Source organism: Halichoerus grypus, chromosome 13, assembly GCF_964656455.1.
Source record: "Halichoerus grypus chromosome 13, mHalGry1.hap1.1, whole genome shotgun sequence".
Classification (NCBI taxonomy): domain Eukaryota; kingdom Metazoa; phylum Chordata; class Mammalia; order Carnivora; family Phocidae; genus Halichoerus; species Halichoerus grypus.
Genome location: NC_135724.1, coordinates 60,948,167 through 60,966,676, shown reverse-complemented (window position 1 = coordinate 60,966,676; position 18,510 = coordinate 60,948,167). Strand labels below are relative to the sequence as shown.

Here is an 18,510-nt window from a genome sequence, read left to right as displayed (position 1 = left end):
ATTTGAGGAATGAATACATAATTTTTTAATTAATGGACTATTTTTAGAGAAGTATTAGGTTTACAGAAAAAAAGAAGATAAAGTACAGAGAATTTCCATATAATACATAATTTTTTAAAAGCCCAAAACCACCACAATGCATTTCTTAGACAAAGCAGGGTCAACAGGGTTTGACTGATTGTCTCCAAAATGGGTACCAATGATCCATACGGCTCCCCCTCTGAATGATTGCCTCCCACCATGAGGTGGGATTTATTTCCCCTCCCTTGAATCTGGACAGGCATTATGACTTGCTTTGACCAAGATACTGTGACCCAAATGATCCACCTCTTAGAGGCAAATAGTCTTGGAAGAGAGAAACAAGGTCTCCCTCTGGAGCAAAGCACAGACATGTTTACTGCCCATTATAAAAGATTTGGGTTCCCTAAACTTGGGGGTCCTCTCTTATAACTCAATCCACTGCATATAGCATATCATCTGATCCTCTTCACGTCACCCTACAAGAAATTAGTGCTCCAGGAACCAATATAAAATGAGAATACTCCAACTGCTGCTACTTCCCCTGTGTCTGATCCAGAGTCATGTGTCCTCTGCCAGCATCCATGAAATGGACACAGCTAACTTGTTCTTGATGCATATTTTTTGTGAACATGTTTCTTTAAGGCACTTTTAACTGCAAACTGTAGTGGATTTTCTCACCTACCCCACTCCAGCCACTGGCCTATCAACCAACTGCTGGAGCATCTACTTATGCCCTGCTATGAATCTTCTCCACTTACAAGTGATAGAGACAATCACCCCTGTGCTCATCAATCCTACAGTGTTGCCAAAATACAGACACACATTCTTTCCCTTCTGAAGAAAACAAAACCTTTGCTCTCTGCAAAGAGCATGATATTTTCAGGGAGAAACTTTAGTGAGGCCAAGTTCTAAGATAGTGAAAAAGCAAGCACCTGCAAAATGGCACAGCAAAGCACATCTGGCAAAAGCATCTGTAGGAAAGGGGAAAACGGAATAGGAAAACGTCCCTATATTCTAAGGTTGGGGTCTCAGAGTGAACAATCCACCTCCCCTCCCCAAGCATAAGAATGGAAATGCTAACACTCAATTAATCCAGAAAGGAAAATCCATCTGCCCCCACAGACTCTGGACAACTGTGCTGTGTGAGTGGACAGTATTTCCAGGTTTACTGGCAGGAACTTAAAGCTCGACCTTCAGGGATTTGTCCTGTGTCTCAACTTCCATCTGGAAATAAAGCCGACGTGACTCACAGAGTAATGCTCTTGGAGATCAAGGAGATGGTCTTAGGCTGAAGCCCAAGAAGCCAGTCAGCTAGGAAAAAAGAATTATTGACAGGGACAGTAAGCCCAGACATCCTGCCTAAAAGTCACTGCATTTCTGTCACAAAGTCTTTACAGTTGGGATAGATTCTCACTGGCTGGGGTGAAAACTCTTGAAGGCTCAGGCACAAAGTGACCTCTCGGTGTTTTGGAAGGAAGAAATGTGAAAGAGAAGAACATACAGGAACTTACCCAATGGTCGGGCTGATGTTGTGGTCAAAGTGATCCTGGACAAATCGACACACGATGCTTGATTTCCCAACCCCGGTATCCTGGAAAAGATTGAGGACACACAGCCATGAAGACCAAGGGTATTCAGTTCTAACCTAGTATAAACATAGAACCAGACGACAGGAGAAGTTACTTCTCATCGGTGGGAGTAGGAGAGGAGGATATTTTCTTCTATTTCTTACCAGTATTTTCTACAAGGAAATTGTATTGCTTTCGTAGCAGGGAAAGAACTATAGTAAAAATAAGCTTTAGAAACATGGCCCACATACATACAATAATTAACCTAGAACTCACATGTTCACAATATATGTATCTCCAGAAATTCGAAAAATTTTGAAGGGGTCTAGAGGAGAAGTATGGTAACACACTGCATTGTTTTGGTAGAGATAAAACTGCTTTTGTTCAAAACCTTTAGCACTCAAAAACTATGTAATCTATTTTTCTAAGTATCACCCAGTAAGACTTATGAATTCTAATGTCTGCATTTCTAACATTTGTTCTTCAGAATCTAATGGCTGCATAATAACCTCCAGTTCTGCTTAATTATAAAAAGGTCTCATCTCAATGCTCTTTCTGTTAAATAATTCTTTAAAGCTGATTAGGATAGAGGTCCATTACACGTTGGAAATCAAATACGTGCATTTCTTTTTTTTTTAATGATTTATTTTTTAATTTTTTACATATATTTTTTTTAGTGTTCCATGATTTATTGTTTGCGTATAACACCCAATGCTCCATGCAGAACGTGCCCTCTTTAATACCCATCACCAGGCTAACCCATCCTCCCACCCCCCTCCCCTCTAGAACCCTCAGTTTGTTTTTCAGAGTCCATCATCTCTCATGGTTTGGCTCCCCCTCCAATTCCCCCCCTTCATTCTTTCCCTCCTGCTATCTTCTTTTTTTTTTTTTAAGATATAATGTATTATTTGTTTCAGAGGTACAGATCTGTGATTCAACAGTCTTGCACAATTCACAGCACTCACCATAGCACACACCCTCCCCAATGTCTATCACCTAGCCACCCCACCCCACTCCAGCAACCCTCAGTTTGTTTCCTGAGATTAAGAATTCCTCATATCACTGAGGTCATATGATACATGTCTTTCTCTCATTGACTTATTTCGCTCAGCATAACACCCTCCAGTTCCAACCACGTCGTTGCAAATGGCAAGATTTCATTCCTTTTGATGGCTGCATAATATTCCATTGTATATACATACCACATCTTCTTTATCCATTCATCTGGCGATGGACATCTTGGCTCTTTCCACAGTTTGGCTATTGTGGACATTGCTGCTATAAACATCGGGGTGCACGTACCCTTTCGGATCCCTACATTTGTATCTTTGGGGTAAATACCCAGTAGTGCCATTGCTGGATCGTATGGTAGCTCTATTTTCAACTTTTTGAGGAACCTCCATACTGTTTTCCAGAGTGGCTGCACCAGCTTGCATTCCCACCAACAGTGTAGGGGGGTTCCCCTTTCTCCGCATCCCCGCCAACATCTGTCATTTCCTGACTTGTTAATTTTAGCCATTCTGACTGATGTGAGGTGGTATCTCATTGAGGTTTTGATTTGCATTTCCCTGATGCCGAGCGATGTTGAGCACTTTTTCATATATCTGTTGGCCATTTGGCAAATACATGCATTTCTATCCACTCCCTCCAAACACCTTTGTCAAATGGCTTAAGGAATAAAAGACATAAATTCATAAGGTCAAACAGATAGGAGATGAGACACCAGACAAGTGATGTCAATGAAAAGCACGTGGCCTAGTGGTCACTGGGAAAGAAGAAGTTGGAACCTTGAAGGCCACCAGGGAGGAGAGCCACGGAGAAGCAAGACAATTCATGCCACAGAATCCCTGAACACATCAAGAATTGGAGAACAAGGCTGAAAGCAGGAGTAACTGTTGAAAGGCTGCACAAAAAAAATACCCTTGGTGCCCCTGGCCACAAAACCATAGGATTGACTCTCCTGCATTCCAAGAAGAGGTGGAAGTTGAGTCTCCAGGAAACCTGTATCAGACAGGGCTAGGCTTGGGGCCTTGAGATGCAGCTCACACGTTGCCCCGTGTGAAGCCAGACAGAAGAAGTGTGGAGTCCCCTCTGGGTAAGAGGGGAAAATCCTGCAGATCCTGACACATGGAATCCCCCAACTAAAAGCGATGTTGCAACAGTCCTCAAGCTGCTGTGCTAACAGACCTTTCGGGACACATTTTAATCTATCAAAAATAAACGCTCAGCTAAGAAATACCAAATGTTTATACCCATACAAAAAAAGAGCAGGATACTATTTTAGAAGATTATTCAGCGAATAAGACTGACCTTAGAAATTAAAAAATATGATGGTAGAAATGGAAATTTCAAAGGAAGAGGTATAAGGTAAAATCAGGAAACTGCCCAGGAAGTAGAACATACTAGAACAAAGCAACTAGCCTCAGTTGGCAGTCACTGCTCTTCTAAGAGGGGTGGCAAGGCAAGGAGACACAGAGATGTCCTCCTCGACACATGCTCATCGGAAAGGATCATGCAATCTATATGTGAATGGGAAACGACATAGCCCAAAAAGAAAAAAATACTGATATGGTTCTCTTCTGTTAAAGGTGTCTAAAAGCCTAAAGATCAAGGAGGAAATGTTGAAAAAAAGAAATGTGCTCTTCTTTACACTGAAATACAAAATGAGATTTGAAATATCAACTGGCAATCTGAATTATTTTTACTCCTTCTCACGCCGCGCTGCCCCCCCCCCCCCGGCCCCCATGCTTAGAGGACAGTTCCTGCAAATGTGGAGCAATAGGGGCCCCGGCTGGTGACACTCATCAGAACATCATTCTCAAGAAGGTCTCCTATCCCAGGGAGAGTGGCCTTCACTGGTTGTGAGCCATAATGAAACAAAAGCACCAAGGCCTTTTATCTGCAGTGTGCACATCGATGTGCAGAGTTCAAAGAGGTGGCGACAGAATTAAAACACTAGCTCTCGGATTCCAGATCAATATGCCGCTGCTATTTCTGAGCCGAACCTTCAGGATGGATTCCGGCTAATGTGTCTCACAGTTCCCCAAACCCCACAACTCAGTTCTTTTTATCTCAGTTGCTTTGAACTCTCTCTGTCCCCCGGCCCCACGGATGAGCAGCCCTTGTCACCCTTTAGCCCACACAACCCCCAGAGAACGTAAAAACCAAAGGATGATGCTGCCCTACCCTTGAAGAGGAGGAAAATGCGCTCTTGCAAGGTGAACTGCTCTCTGCAAATGGCCAGGTGGGCAGGGTGGGGACCGATGTGTACTTTTACATATTTTTATGTCACGGAGCTCATAGCGTGCAACTCCTCCCATAGGAAGCTCTCAAGTTCATTATCCCACAAGAAATGCTAAACGATTCATCTTTGCTGCCTGTGCACCCCCAGAAGCAATCCCCAAGATGGGAAGGCAGGGCTGACGTGAGCGTCTGTCTCATCCCCAGTGTAGAAATGCTCTCTCTCGGGCTCACCACTGGGCCAGCAGGCAGTCAGCAAGCCCTGCCCTTCCCGCGCCCGCAGCGGGCAAACCCAGACCCACAGGACATAGAGCACCCCCCCCCCCACTTACACAGCTGGGAGAGGCGCCTGGAGGAGGGAGTATCCGCACCCACAGGCGGGCAGGGCTGCTCTGCCCAGGGCTCAGCGGACAAATACGCACCTCCCGAGTTTTGTCCCTTTTGGGCCCTCTTTGGTGTCCTTTCGGCTTACAGCCAGGCTCCCCCTGCTTCCAAGCTGAGAAATCAGCCCTCTGGAACGCCTGCCGTTCCCAGCAGCGCCCAGAGCCCCTTCCCCTGCTAGCACCATGGCTCTTACTCTCTGCGAGTGAGGGGCCCCTGGTGTGCAGGCTTCGGCGAGACCGTGCACCTCATGATGAGGACTCGGCTCTAGGAAGCACATTTTGGGTCTCTCCTTTCGCCCTACCCAAGGGCTCCGCTCAGAACACCCGGCTCCAGATCCCCAAAACAGCCCAACAGATCCGCCAAGGCCCATTCTCAAAATGCCCTTGAGGATGAAACATTCAAAAGCCATCTGGAAATAATTCCTCTCTACTCATCATCTTCCACAGATAACTCGGGCTTGAAATACCGGCTTTTCTGAATAGTTAAAGCAGCAAGCCTGCTCAAATTTAGACTGACAATTCATTCTTCATTCAAACCCCGCTCTGTGTCTCTTTTCTTTTTACCATTTCACTCTTGAAGTTTCTCTTTCTCTCTCTCATATATTTGACAGGAAAAAAAAAATTAAAAAACAAAAGGAGAGGCAAAGTTTAAGTCTGTCTCAGAAAAGACAATATTCTTCACAAAGAACTGCTTCAACGAATCTTCTGTGGCCCGTGGCTTTGCGCGGTTCCAGAAACGATCTGCGGGGGCGGGGGGGGGGGGGGCTGCTGTCCCCCCACCGGCCACCAGGGGAAGGCCCTGCTCAAGGATTGGGAGGGAGCCCGCCGCCCGCCAGGAGACGGGGTGCTTTTCCCGAATCGCCTGCCTCGGTGAGTTCCTCTTCCTGCAGGAACCTCGTTCGCCCGGTGACACACAGACACAAGAGGGAAGCGCCGCTGAGTCAGGCCTCGCGCCCGAGAAAACCTACGGCGTTGAAGCAGGAAAAGCCGAAAGCCGACTGGGTAAAGAAAGGACGGGGGCGGGGGGAGGGGGGTGCCCGCAGCTGCCCACCATTCTCTAAAAGGCCATTTTATTTTTAGTGGGCTCACAGGGATGGAAGGAAACTCATCTCTGCAGATAGTTTTCCGTTCCACAAGATTATGAAACTAGCATAGTCCATCTTGTCCAGGCTCCTCGTTTTTCAAAAGAGGAAGCTGTAGGACTTCCTCAGGGTCACACAGCTGGCTGGTCGAGTCAGAACCTAATTTTCTGAGTGCCAGTGAAATCCTCTTAAGGCTCTCACCAGGTTAAATCAACCTCCCTGCCAAATGTAAATTTCTTCCCCCAAAAGTCCATTTTCTAGAACTCCCAAGGAGTACTTGTATTCCTGTAGCACCGTGTGTCCTCAAAAGAGATCTGCTGGGGTTTTGCTTGTAATGAAAGGCGGACATACTACCAGCTACTGGGGAGGCACTAGAATAAAACCAATTCTGATTCCACAAACCAGGAATAAAGTTCAGCAGAATCATCCCTGGGGGGTAATCAATGTGTTATTGTATTCTCATTTGTGTGGTTTGGCATCAGACCCACAAGGCCCAGCGATCGGTTCCATCTACTTACGGGGAAATGGATGCCTTCAATGATATTCCTCCCATATAAGTCACTATCTGGGGCTAATAATGCAATCTTCCGAGAACCACCACTTATTCTGACATGACAATCTCTGCTGTTCGAATGGTCACATTTATTAATCACGTGTAAATCTGTGATTATGAAATCACAAACCACAAACTGCAGCGGCTGTCCTGTAAAACGCAGGGCATCCCTTGATGATCCCTTCCCTCCTGGATGACTGTAACAGGCTTCAAGGAGGCGTTCCTACCTCTCACCATAAGGCAAATATACCACCCCTACCTAATCCTGCTCTCGTGGAAGAGATCACTAATCAGTTGAGGATATGTTATTTTATTGAACCTGAAAAGGGCCTCAAAATCTTTGCAACCCAGCTCTGCAGACAATGAGTATGACTCAAGCAATGAGTGTTCCCAGGACAAATGGCTGTCTTCTGCCGTTGCCCTACTCTTCCCAACAGTCAACACGCTCCTACCGTCTCCTCCTCTCCAAACTCACAAAGTGCATTATAAGCCAACATGCTTCCTTTGGAAAGGAAATGACAAGCTAGACCAAGAATCACAGACTCAGGAATTCCATTCCTAGGAATGTAAAAAAAAATAAGCACAAAAAAGTTCATGGAAGTATTATTTATAAAAATTAGAAATGGCCCCAAAAAACCACTATAAACTAAATAACTTGTGGCACAGAGAGGAATCTGTTAAGCTTTCATTTCATGCCAACCAAATGTCAAAGAGGCAGAATATGATTTGCCCATCATGTGAACTATGGAAATGATCATTTCAGCATCTATCTCTAGTCTAGGACTCAGAGAGAAGCCACATGGCAAGGGGTTTTTTTGCATTTATTTGTTTGTTTTAGTCATCCACTTATTTAAGTGTTTCGACTTTGAGCCTTATGCACTTCTAAAAAGTCTAAAGTGCTTACACGTTGATAGGGAGTTAAGTTAGGAATTTAGGAGAACTGTGAAGGTCAGCCAGGTTTTATGGATGGAGAGAAACAGCAAAGAGAGGAACAGGCAGAACCGTGGGATGGCAAACGGCTTGATCTTTGGACCCCAAAGGTACAGGAAGCCGAGAGCACCATCAAGGACACTGGACATGCCCCTCCGCGTGCACGAGATGGCCTTGTGGAGACAAACTGCAGGCAAGTGCAGAGAACAGTGACTAGTGATTTGGGGCTGTGTTGTGTGTGCCTGCTTATTAGTTCCACTTCGGGGCAGATGGGGAAGAAATGTCTAGAGGAAGTGTGTGCTGCTGCTGAAGAGATGAGGTCACGGAGGAGACAATTTCCGTTTCCTGCGGCTGTAGGGCGCCTGGCCCAGGGCCTCACCACCACGCCTGTGTCAGCTGGCCAGGTCCCCACATCCCAGCCAGGACTCCTCAATGGCACCACCTGGCCCTCCCCAAACCCTGGATCCACCCAGAAGAGAAAGCAGAACAGGAGTTGACACAAAGGAATATGCTCTGTCAAGCATATCCCAATCCTCGAAGCTCTGCAGTCTATACCTAATTCCAAAGAAACCCCACAGAAAGGCGGCACAAATTCCATATTAACCCACCAAGTATTTTTTTAAGGCTTTGGCTAGGGGGAAGAGGATACACACTCCCATTCCCCTCCTCCGCATGGGATTTTTGACAAAGCAATGGGCAGAATACCCCAATCACTCAGTCGGGCCACTGCTTCTGAGGAACCTGAATTGGCCAGACTAAGGATTCAAGGTCAAAATACTGCACATCACCCCCAGAGCTTCCAGTAAGCTCCGTGGAGAGCTCCCATGCATCACTTCAGTTCTGTCTCTGCAACACCTTTTCCACAGGAGAACTGAAGTACTTTGTTCCTGGATGACATTTAAAGGCTTATTGGAATTACAGACTTAATGGGCCTGTTTGCCCCTGAGCCCTAAATATCTTTGGCACCGAAATGAAAAGGGTTCAATATTTATAAATCACAGTTACCACTACCAAAAAAAAAGTGCCGTGAAAACAAAAAACATCATTAAATTCAAGTCTATAATGTGCTTATTTTATTATCACACATTCTACAAGATTTCCTTTGGTGGTGTGAGACCTCTGTCCAAACAGAGTAAGTATCAGCCTTCACGCTACGTTCTGGGAAAAATTTGAACTAGCAATGCAAGAAAATCCAACTATAGGCATCCCACTGTGTTTAGGAAACCACACCCCAAAATTATTTGAGGAAAATACAATATAAATTAAAAGCCCCTGAGCATTCCCACAAACAACTTTGCTGTACCTTTGTCATGGTTATTTTGAAACATGTCAATGATGTGCATTATAACAAATGTCTCAAAATCCATTTACAAAGGGAACCTAACTACATATATGACATAAGGAAACTGAATTGTCTCATATTGAAAAAGGTGGGTTCTGTCCCGAGTCTGAGAGTCACTAAACTATTTTCTTTATCTACCTCATGGCGACAAAAACGCTTACAGACATTACTTTAAGCATGTAAATAACATAAGTGAAAATTTTTTAAAGATTTTATTTATTTACTTGAGAAAGAGAGAGAGAGGAAGAGCAGGGGAAGGGGCAGAGGGAGAAGCCGGCTCCCCACTGAGCAGGGAGCCTGACGCAATGTGGGGCTCAATCTGGGGACTCCAGGATCATGACCTGAACCGAAGGCAGACACTTAACCAACTGCGCCACTCAAGTGCCCCAACAACATAAGTGAATTTATGCATTTAGATCAATGCCCCTTGGGCTCTAATGAACAAAGCTTGGAAATGTCCACAGTTCTCTAGATGTATATGAGAATAATGTAAAGTCAACATACAGAGAATAAGAGGTCATTGTTTGGGGTGCAAAAGCTGACCAGGAGACATGTAAAAATATCCTCCTAGGTAATAGAAAGGAATCAGCAGAAACGAGGAGCATGAATACCACAAGAAGGAGATAATTAAATGGTTCCAAAGGGAACAGAGACACATGTATTCACTTTCTCTCACTGGGTCCTCACAACAGCCCTTTGTAAAGCGGAGGACAGAAGGCACTGTCCACATTTCCCATGTAAAGAAACCATGGTCTACGGTCCTACAACTAGTAAAAGCATCATCAAGGTTCAGACATCCCTTTCCCCACACCCAGGGCTCTATTCACTGGCCAAACCATCTCTCTCCAAAAGGCGTGCATCCATCACACATCCACTCGTCTATTCAGTGCCTGTGCGTCAGCAATATGCAAGGACGGGAAATGAGAAAATTAAGCCCAATTCCTGCAGTCAGGACACTTACACTCAGACTTAAACTTCACAAAGGAATCAAAGACAAGAAATTAGAGTGATCGCACCGAGGTCATTGTCCAGGCAATCGCCGATACATCAAATGAATGACCGATGGCCATCTTCCAGCACTGCATTTGCTGGCTAATCATTTGAAATTCAGAGAGCATTTTTCTGTTGAAATAATGCTGTAAATAAATAATGATTATTTCCCAAACTTGCGGCTGAACTATAGCACTCTACAATGGAGGAACCTGATCTCTGTTTATATCTATAGGGTAACTTACTTGTTTCCATGGGAAAACTTACTCTAATTTCAAACTGGGGATTTTAGCCAGTGAGAACCAGATGCTCGGGCTTTCAGCACAAGCAGAACGCCCTGGGAGACTAAAGAGATCTTTGTTGAACAAATGGTCTAGCAGATTTGGACTCCAGCAATATTGCCAATAGCACAAATCTTTCATAGGAACAGGAGCGAGCAAAACAGTAATGTGGGCAATAAGAAAAGCTGACATTTACTGAGCACATAAAAAGTTCCAGGCACCAAGCTAGGCATTTCATATGGAAAGTATCCGTTATTATCTCTGAGTATTGCTTCTGCTCTATTATATCTCTTCTCTCCTTCTGGGATTCCAGATAGGCTCGTATTAAACTTTTTCACCTTATCTTATATATCTCTTATACTCTTTTCTCTGTTTTCTATATTTTTGTCTGAGTTTCAGTTTGGAGATCTGATCTAATTTCTAGTTCTTTCTACCAATGTATCTAACATGATGATAATCCCATTTATTGATTTCCTCGACATCAATTATTGTATTTTTTCTGTCGTAAAATTTTCTTTTTTATAGTTTTCAATTGCTTGCAAGCTTCTGAAATCATGACTTTTATTTCCTTGAATATATTAACATGTTTATATTTTACATATTTTAAAGCTACATCTGGTAATTCCATTATCCATATCCCCTGTGGGTCTGTTTCTATTGTCTGTGGAAAGGTTAAACTGCCTTGTCTCCTCATATCTCTCATCATGTTTGATTAAGTCTTAGCATCCTCATTTTATAGGAGGGAATCACAGCAACCTGGCCAAGGACATGGGTGTCAAGTCTAAGACTCCTCCCCAGATCTTCTCTGACTCTTAGGTAAGTGTTCAAAAAGAAGAAATGGTCATGTTTCGGGGACATCACCCAGCCCCAAAGAAACCAATGCTAGGAAGAAAATATTTATGATATTTAAAACTACCATCCCCTTTCTACCGTTGTTAAGTTTATTTGCCTCACATTATTCCAGAGTTGGCAGATCTAGTAAATTCTGAAGTTTAGAAATCCTTCAGGCATGGATGTTCTGGCCCTAGTGGTGAAGTGTCTTTCGGCCCAGCTGGTGGCAATGTCCTCGGAGTCGCAGAGAAGCCAAAGACATGGACGTAGCAGGAATGAGGAAAGAGGAATACCCGGGGCTCTGTCCCTCTCCTTCCCCAGCTCTTAAAGCAGTCCTCTCGGTCACCATATCTCCTCCTGCCTTACTTCGCAGATAAGTTGAAGAAGGAAGACACTCTTTAAAAGAGGAAGGGCAGCTCCCTAGCTCCTTTACTTCCGTTATTCTTATAACAGACCCACTGCTTCTTGGCATTTCTCAGATAGCAGTTTGTCCTCATGTACAAACCCTGTGCAGCTAAGCAAAAATTTGTTTATCTAATGATCTTAGAAGGTGTGACCTTAACCACTTAAAAACAAAAAAAGTTAACACAATTTCTTACTTAAATCGTACTTCCTGCTCAAGGAACCAACCATCCTTTGGCCACCCTTCTTTCCTCACAAGCAACCTATGTGTGGGCTCTTGGCTGGGCAAGACAGGTCACTGGACAAATGACAAAGACATAGGCTCCCCTCTTCATAGAGGGAAAATCCACTGATTCATGAAATACCTGGCCTACAACAGGCACCAAACATGAAACCTCAGATTTTATTATATTCTGGAATTTTCCTTACAAAACACTCAATATTCATTGTTCCCAATTTGCAGAGCTTGCAAATAAAGATAAATAATGATCATAATTGTAGTAGCCAGCTTCTAAAATGGTTCCCAATGATCCCGACCCCCCGTATTTGGTTCCCTGCATGTGGCCTGGACCTAATGACTTGCTTTTAAAAAACAGAATATGAAAAAAAATGAGTGTCACTCCCGAGGTTAGGTTACAAAAACTGATTGCCCTCTTTCTGACACTCCTGCTGGCCCTCTCACCTGCCGGCTCTGAGGAAGCGAGCCGCCATGCATGGGGGGACCACGACGCAGCGAACTGAAAGAGGTTCTAGCCACAGCCATCAAGGCCTCAGAGCACGTTTACAGGGGGTCTCAGCAACTGTGTCCTGCCAGAAACCACTGAGGGCGCTTGGAAGCAGACCCTGCCCCCCCCATCCCGTTCCAAGGTGACTACAGCCCCAGGAGACACCTGACTGCAGCCTTGTAAGTGACCCTGAGCCAGAGGACCCATGAAGCTGTGCCCAGATTCCTGACCCACAAAACAGTGAGAGAGTAAGTGCATGCGGTCTTAAGCTGTTAAATTTTGGTGCAACTTGTTACACAGCAGTGGATAACTAAGATGTAGCAGACATGTATTAAGCACTGACTCTGAACCAATTTTATTTCATCCATGCAGCAACCTTAATGAAGTAGAGTTATGCCTCCTTTGCAGAGCGGGAAGTGAAAGTTGAGGGCAGGTCAGAAGTATGAGAGGGTGGCCCGGACGCATGATGACGGCAAAGCTGCATGGGACTCACGAGGCTCTGCCCCGAGAGCAGCGATTCCAAGTCCTCCTCTAGGAGCCACTCTCAGGCCCGTGAGAGAAGAAAGATATTACATGACTTTACTGACAAAACCTATTTTAGAGTGATTTAAGCACTGAAGATAAACCCAAAGTCAGCAAATACAGTTATGGTAGATAAAGAGCTACAATGTAAAGGAATAACTCAATCTTAAGGCCTCTAGGGAAAAAAATCACAGCATGCAAGATCAGAAAGCAGAGAACGGGGGATTTCAGAATTTGCTTTTAAGATCTCATTATAGACATTTCAGAGTTGCTTTGAGTAACCATTCACAAGCGCCCTGTGTAGGGTTGCGTTGTTTTATGAAGTGCCTTTTCATCTCATTAGAAACATTCTCCTTCATTTAATATCATTTCCACACAGTGAGTCAGCAGGGACTCCAACACCAGCGGGTGGGGCAGGAGCTGTTTCGGTTCTTCTCCTCCTCCTCCATCCACACACCCTTACTGTGGTCCTTAGGAGCCATGACAAGACACTTCAGGGGAAGCGTAGGAATGTTCTCCAACCCAGCAGTCAGGCCATGGCCTGGATGGTTGGTGCTTGAGAGTGCGAAGACCGAGGGAGAAAGGAAACATGGAGGACACATCCGGGGAGCTCATTTCCTCATCTCTGGGCTTGAGAGAATCCTATTACCCCACTTCATGACTGTTCTGAAGAACAGCTCATTAAATCAATCCTAAATCTCTGTGGAGAAAATGTGTAATGGCAAAGTCTCAGATAAAAGGCAAGACAAACAATGACCCAACAATGTACCTGCCTGAATACCCCCGAGAATGAAGGTGCTTATCAGGGAGCACCCTAGGCTGATGCTCCCCTTTTTCACCATAGCCTCCCCTCCCTAGCCAGGGAGCTTCTAACACACACACACACACGCACACACATACACACAATCCTAATAATGGACACATCAACACATCAGAGCACATCAGAGGCACAGCACCCGAAGACCAGCCAGGGTGCTGTGCCTTGTCAGAATCTGATGGCCTCACGTTATTTCCCCCACCACCAGGCAAAAGTCAAGCTGCAGCTCGGTGGGGGCGCAGCTATGAACTGAAAGAGCGAGCCTCTCCTCTGTCCCCCCTGCCGCTGGACCCCAGGCAAGCACATTGCCTCTTCACTCCCGTCACCCTTCTGTAGGATGAGTCATGGGTGTCAGGCATTTGACACCCCCCAAATCACACATTACCTCTGCGGGTGAGAATGTGAGAAGGTCCCTCATCAGATTCTCACTGTTACTTATAACCTAAATATTCGAAAGATCTGCTGAATCCATAGACGCCCTCTGACTCCCTCCCATTCTGAATGCTGAGCATCTCCGTTTCAGGCTACGCCCCACCCCATCTCCGAATGTCTGTGTTCAAGGCAACACTGGGTACAAAACCTAGAAAAAACAAAGCTACTACTGCTTTTCCATCTCAAATCCACACACTGCTTGATCTAAAGATCAGTGTTGCTTAATCTTCTACCGCCTTGCTTCCGGTTCCCACCCAGCAAGGCAATCTGGTGAACTCTGAAGATGTTGTAGGGTACACGGTCCTGAGGTCCCACCCTCCGGGCTGCACTTCCAGAGCAGAGGTCCTAGCAGCCGTGGTCAACTGGTCATCACCACGGGGGGATGGATGAACCATTCACAGACACACACATACGCATGCATGCGTGCGCACACACACACACACACACACATGCTCACACACACAGCTTAGAACTTGGAATCAGAAAGGCCAGCACTTATCACTTGTATGACATCAGGAAGGGAAGAAATGGTGCTTGCTGATAAGTCCCAGCAAGATCATATGTCCCTACCCCCACAGAACTCCTGGTCCAGGGAAGAAGAGACAAGTAAACTGGAGAGCATCACATATCATGCATGGTAAGTGCTATGACGGGGAAACAAAGGGGCATCTAACCCACGTTTGAGAGATCAGGGAAGGCTTCGTGGAGGCAGGGGCATTAAATCTGAAACCAAAAGGATGCATTTGCCAGGAAAGGCACGGAGTAGGACTGGAGAACAGAGGAAGAGAGGTGGGAGAGCTGAATTCTAGCAACAGGAACAGAGGAAGGGGATAAAGAAAGTCTGTCCAAGAATTGAACTTAGTGGAGGTTTGAGGTTTTTTCCTCTGGGAGGCAAAGATGCCAGCAGCTCCCCATGACCATGTGGATGGAGAGCCCAGAGACCAGCAGATGCCCCTTCTGCCCCTTCTTCTGGCCTCTCCTACAGATCCCACTCTGACTAGAACCCAGTCGGAAGCTTAAAGGAGCTCTCTAAGCCAGAGGCTCTATCTCCCCTCTTTTGATATTCTCACACATTTCTCTGCAGGGGATCTGAAGCACATGTGTGCATGTGAAACACACACACTGTACACCCACCCACACGCATGCACGCACATGCACACAAATGCATGCACACACATGCACATCTGCATGCGTGCACACATGCGTACACACCCCACACGCGCTCTGCTACACCCGTCTGCTCTGCACCGTCCTAGATTATCCTGCTGTCAACTTGGCTAAAGCAGGGATGACATTTCTCAGGATCCCTTTCTCCATAGGGTTCTGGGGTAGAATTGGCCAAAAGGGGAATTTGCAGGAAGTCAAGAATTGCCGTTACACTACTGAAGGTCTTCAGCACACAGGTAGAAAGAGGTTCCCAGCACAGCCCACTTCTGCATCCACCTCTTCTCCCAACTGTGGCCCCAGACCTCCCTGCAGATGTAGGCGAGAGGCAGAGCTGCCCTGCCCACAGACAGCTAGCTGCCCCGCCCCTCTGCAGGCCACTTGCTGTTGGCTGTGTCAGCTTCTCAGAGCTTCCATGACAGCCCCACCTGACCACCGCACTGGTATTTGTCTGGTTCGAGGGGTTTCCTCTGATTTTCAAGCTCCTTCCAGGTCTCCCCTTGCCCCTCCGCCCACACTGGTATCAAGTGTGACAACCGCCGTGAATCCTTTCCCATAATACAGTAGCTCTGCTTCCCTGAAGGAACCCTAATTAACACTGATACACCCACCAGGAAGAAGCACCTGGAAACAGGAGCAGGAGAATGCAAACAAATGTTCTGCAGGCTAGAGAGAGATCAGGCCGGCAAGAGCAATGTCAGGATGATTTAACCACCAGCACAAAGAGCGTCACTCAATCAGAACAGACCCCGGAACACCCACAGGCCAAGGGCATTGTCCTAACCTGGGTAAGGAGTCCGGGACTTGTCTGAGGACAGTGGGAACCAATGAAATCCACCCAGTTGTGGAGCTTTAAGAGGATTGGAGGGAAAGCAAAGGAGGAAACAAAGACCATTTAGAAGGCTGCTCTTTCATTGGCTGCATTTTTACTGAGCACCTGCTATGTGCCATCATAGGTGATGGCAGCCAAAGTCTATCATGTCAGTGCTAAGACTCTAGAAGAGCTGGACCTGTACTCTATGCTCAATTCTGCAGGGCAGACTGAAAAAACAGTTCATACATCCCGACTACAGTCACTTTGAAAAGTTAGCATCCTCAGCCACCTCACTCATATGAACGAACACTCAACGCTTCTCAGATCACCAAGCCGAGATTCAGTGTAATATAACTACCTGTAGTGATACCTTAATGAAGATACTAGCTGACAGCAAATGTGATTTCATCAAATGAAACGCAAGCACACTTGCAGGCTGCATAAGGAGCAAGATGGGGAGATGACCATCTTCTCACCGCTGATCCACCGTCCTGACTATATCACGGTTCCAACAAAATAACAGCCATGACCCATGATGTATTAGGAATCGTCCTATACTTATGAAGGTCAACTACATCAAGGCCTAGACTCGATTAGCACACTAGCATCAGGAAAGGCACTTGCAAGAAAGGAAGGGAGTGTGCCAGAGGAAGGGGAGTTGGCCTCTGGAGTGTGAGCAGAAATACCCCCCATCACTACCATGCTAGCTTGACTTTTTCATGGTTTAGAATTCTGATTTCATGTCATCTGGCACTTCCACACGTGCTTAAGAGACTGACAGAGGTTAATATCAAGTATTCCTACATCACAGCTACCTGAAGAATCCACCGCACATTGCAGCCTCCAAGCAGAGGTCAGCAGAAACCCCCAACTCCCCACCATTGCCCAAGCCCCCAAGATCAAAGATGAGGCATTTCTGTTCTTTTATCATCCAAATGAGATAGAGCGAGTGTGTCTGCAGATAAAGACAGACACTCAGATGTGGACAAATTTCCCAGGAACAACCTGAATGGGTGTTATGTTGATAATAAGCAGTAAAGCCATGAAGTATACTCTGAATGCAATATGCTCTCCTATACCGTGTCCTCAAGTGCTCCCCAGCCAAAGACCAGCTGAAGGTCAGGAAGAAAGTAAGTGACTGCAGATCTACTCTTCGCTTAATATTAAATTGTGGAGTCAACCTCATGTCCTTAATGCTATGGTACAACACTGGTCTAAAAAAACACCTGCGACCCCTCCAACATGGAAAACTAATCTAAAACCTTGCCGGAGGGTAAGAAGTTCCCACCGGGGGTGCCTGGGTGGCTCAGGCGGTTAAACATCTGCCTTCGTCTCAGGTCATGATCCCAGCATCCTGGGATTGAGCCCCAGGCGTCATTAAAAAAAGAAGTTCCCACTGACAGAGGTTAATATCGAGGGCACTGAAGTGAGCCTGCCCTAAAAAGTCAGTGCACTCATCCAGGTAAGTTGAAATTGGTGTCTCCAACAAAAATGGTGACTAAGGGAAAATTAAATGGAAGACAGTTAAAGACATCAAGGCAAAAATGGAGCTTCTGGGCTTCCAAGTTCCAAATCACAATATCAATGAGCTTTTAATAATGCCAATCATGTTATTCATAATGACAGTGATGATAGTTGACATTTTGTTAAGCTAGATTCTGTGCTGTTAACTTGCATCATCTTATTTAATCTTCAACCCAATTCGATGAAAGATGTACTATTATCACCCCTCACAGTTGGGAAAACAGGCTTAGGGAGGTTCAGCAATTGAACTGGCCCACGCCTCAGAAGCCCGAGCTCTTGACCTCCATCCCAACCCTACTGCCTCTTGATGAACACCGTCTGGGCTCCTAATTATGTGACAAGGCCCAGAGATGCAAACAGGTATGATGGTCATTTCTCTTCTACCCTAAGCATGTCCTGCGTGCCTAAGCCATACCTGGCACTGTGTCAGGCACTGGAGAGTCATTAGGATATCTCCTTCTTTTAAAAAGATTTTATTTATTTATTTATTTATTTATTTATTTATTTATTTGAGAGAGAGAAAGCACGAGTGGGGTGAGAGGCAGAGGGAAAAAACAGACTCCCCGCTGAGCAGGGAGCCCGATTTGGGGCTTGATCCCACGACTCCTGGATCATGACCTGAGCTGAAGGCAGACGCCCAACTGACTGAGCCACCCAGGCACCCCTCAATAGGATATCTCTTATCCCATAAGTGCACAGGCTACATACATGGGAACAAGAAATGGAGGCAGACTTCAACGCCTTAACAGCCCAGAAGAGGTAGACTTTCGTCTTGAATTCATCCTCATGACACAGAGAGGCAGCTAGTGGTGCACCATACACAGGAACAATCTCTTGCCCACCCTGGGGTATGACTGCTCACGTCCAGTGGTGAGTTCCTTGGCACCCC

The 18,510-nt window shown here is 45.8% G+C and overlaps 1 protein-coding gene and 1 long non-coding RNA gene across 3 annotated transcripts in view; one reads left to right on the top strand and one right to left on the bottom strand.

The window, feature by feature from the left end:
* The window catches only part of RAB31 (RAB31, member RAS oncogene family), a 126,123-nt gene that overhangs the window by 71,143 nt on the left and 36,470 nt on the right, over window positions 1–18,510 (bottom strand). For both annotated transcript variants that reach the window (XM_036092479.2, XM_078060602.1), the window contains exon 2: window positions 1,533–1,612. In XM_036092479.2, the coding sequence (XP_035948372.1) occupies window positions 1,533–1,612 (80 nt within the window). The remainder of the gene's footprint in view (window positions 1–1,532; window positions 1,613–18,510) is intronic.
* LOC118535873 (uncharacterized) lies at window positions 6,061–14,751 on the top strand. The gene is made up of 4 exons (XR_004917384.2): window positions 6,061–6,214; window positions 11,130–11,206; window positions 12,324–12,596; window positions 14,698–14,751. It is a non-coding gene; the product is annotated as an uncharacterized LOC118535873 (long non-coding RNA).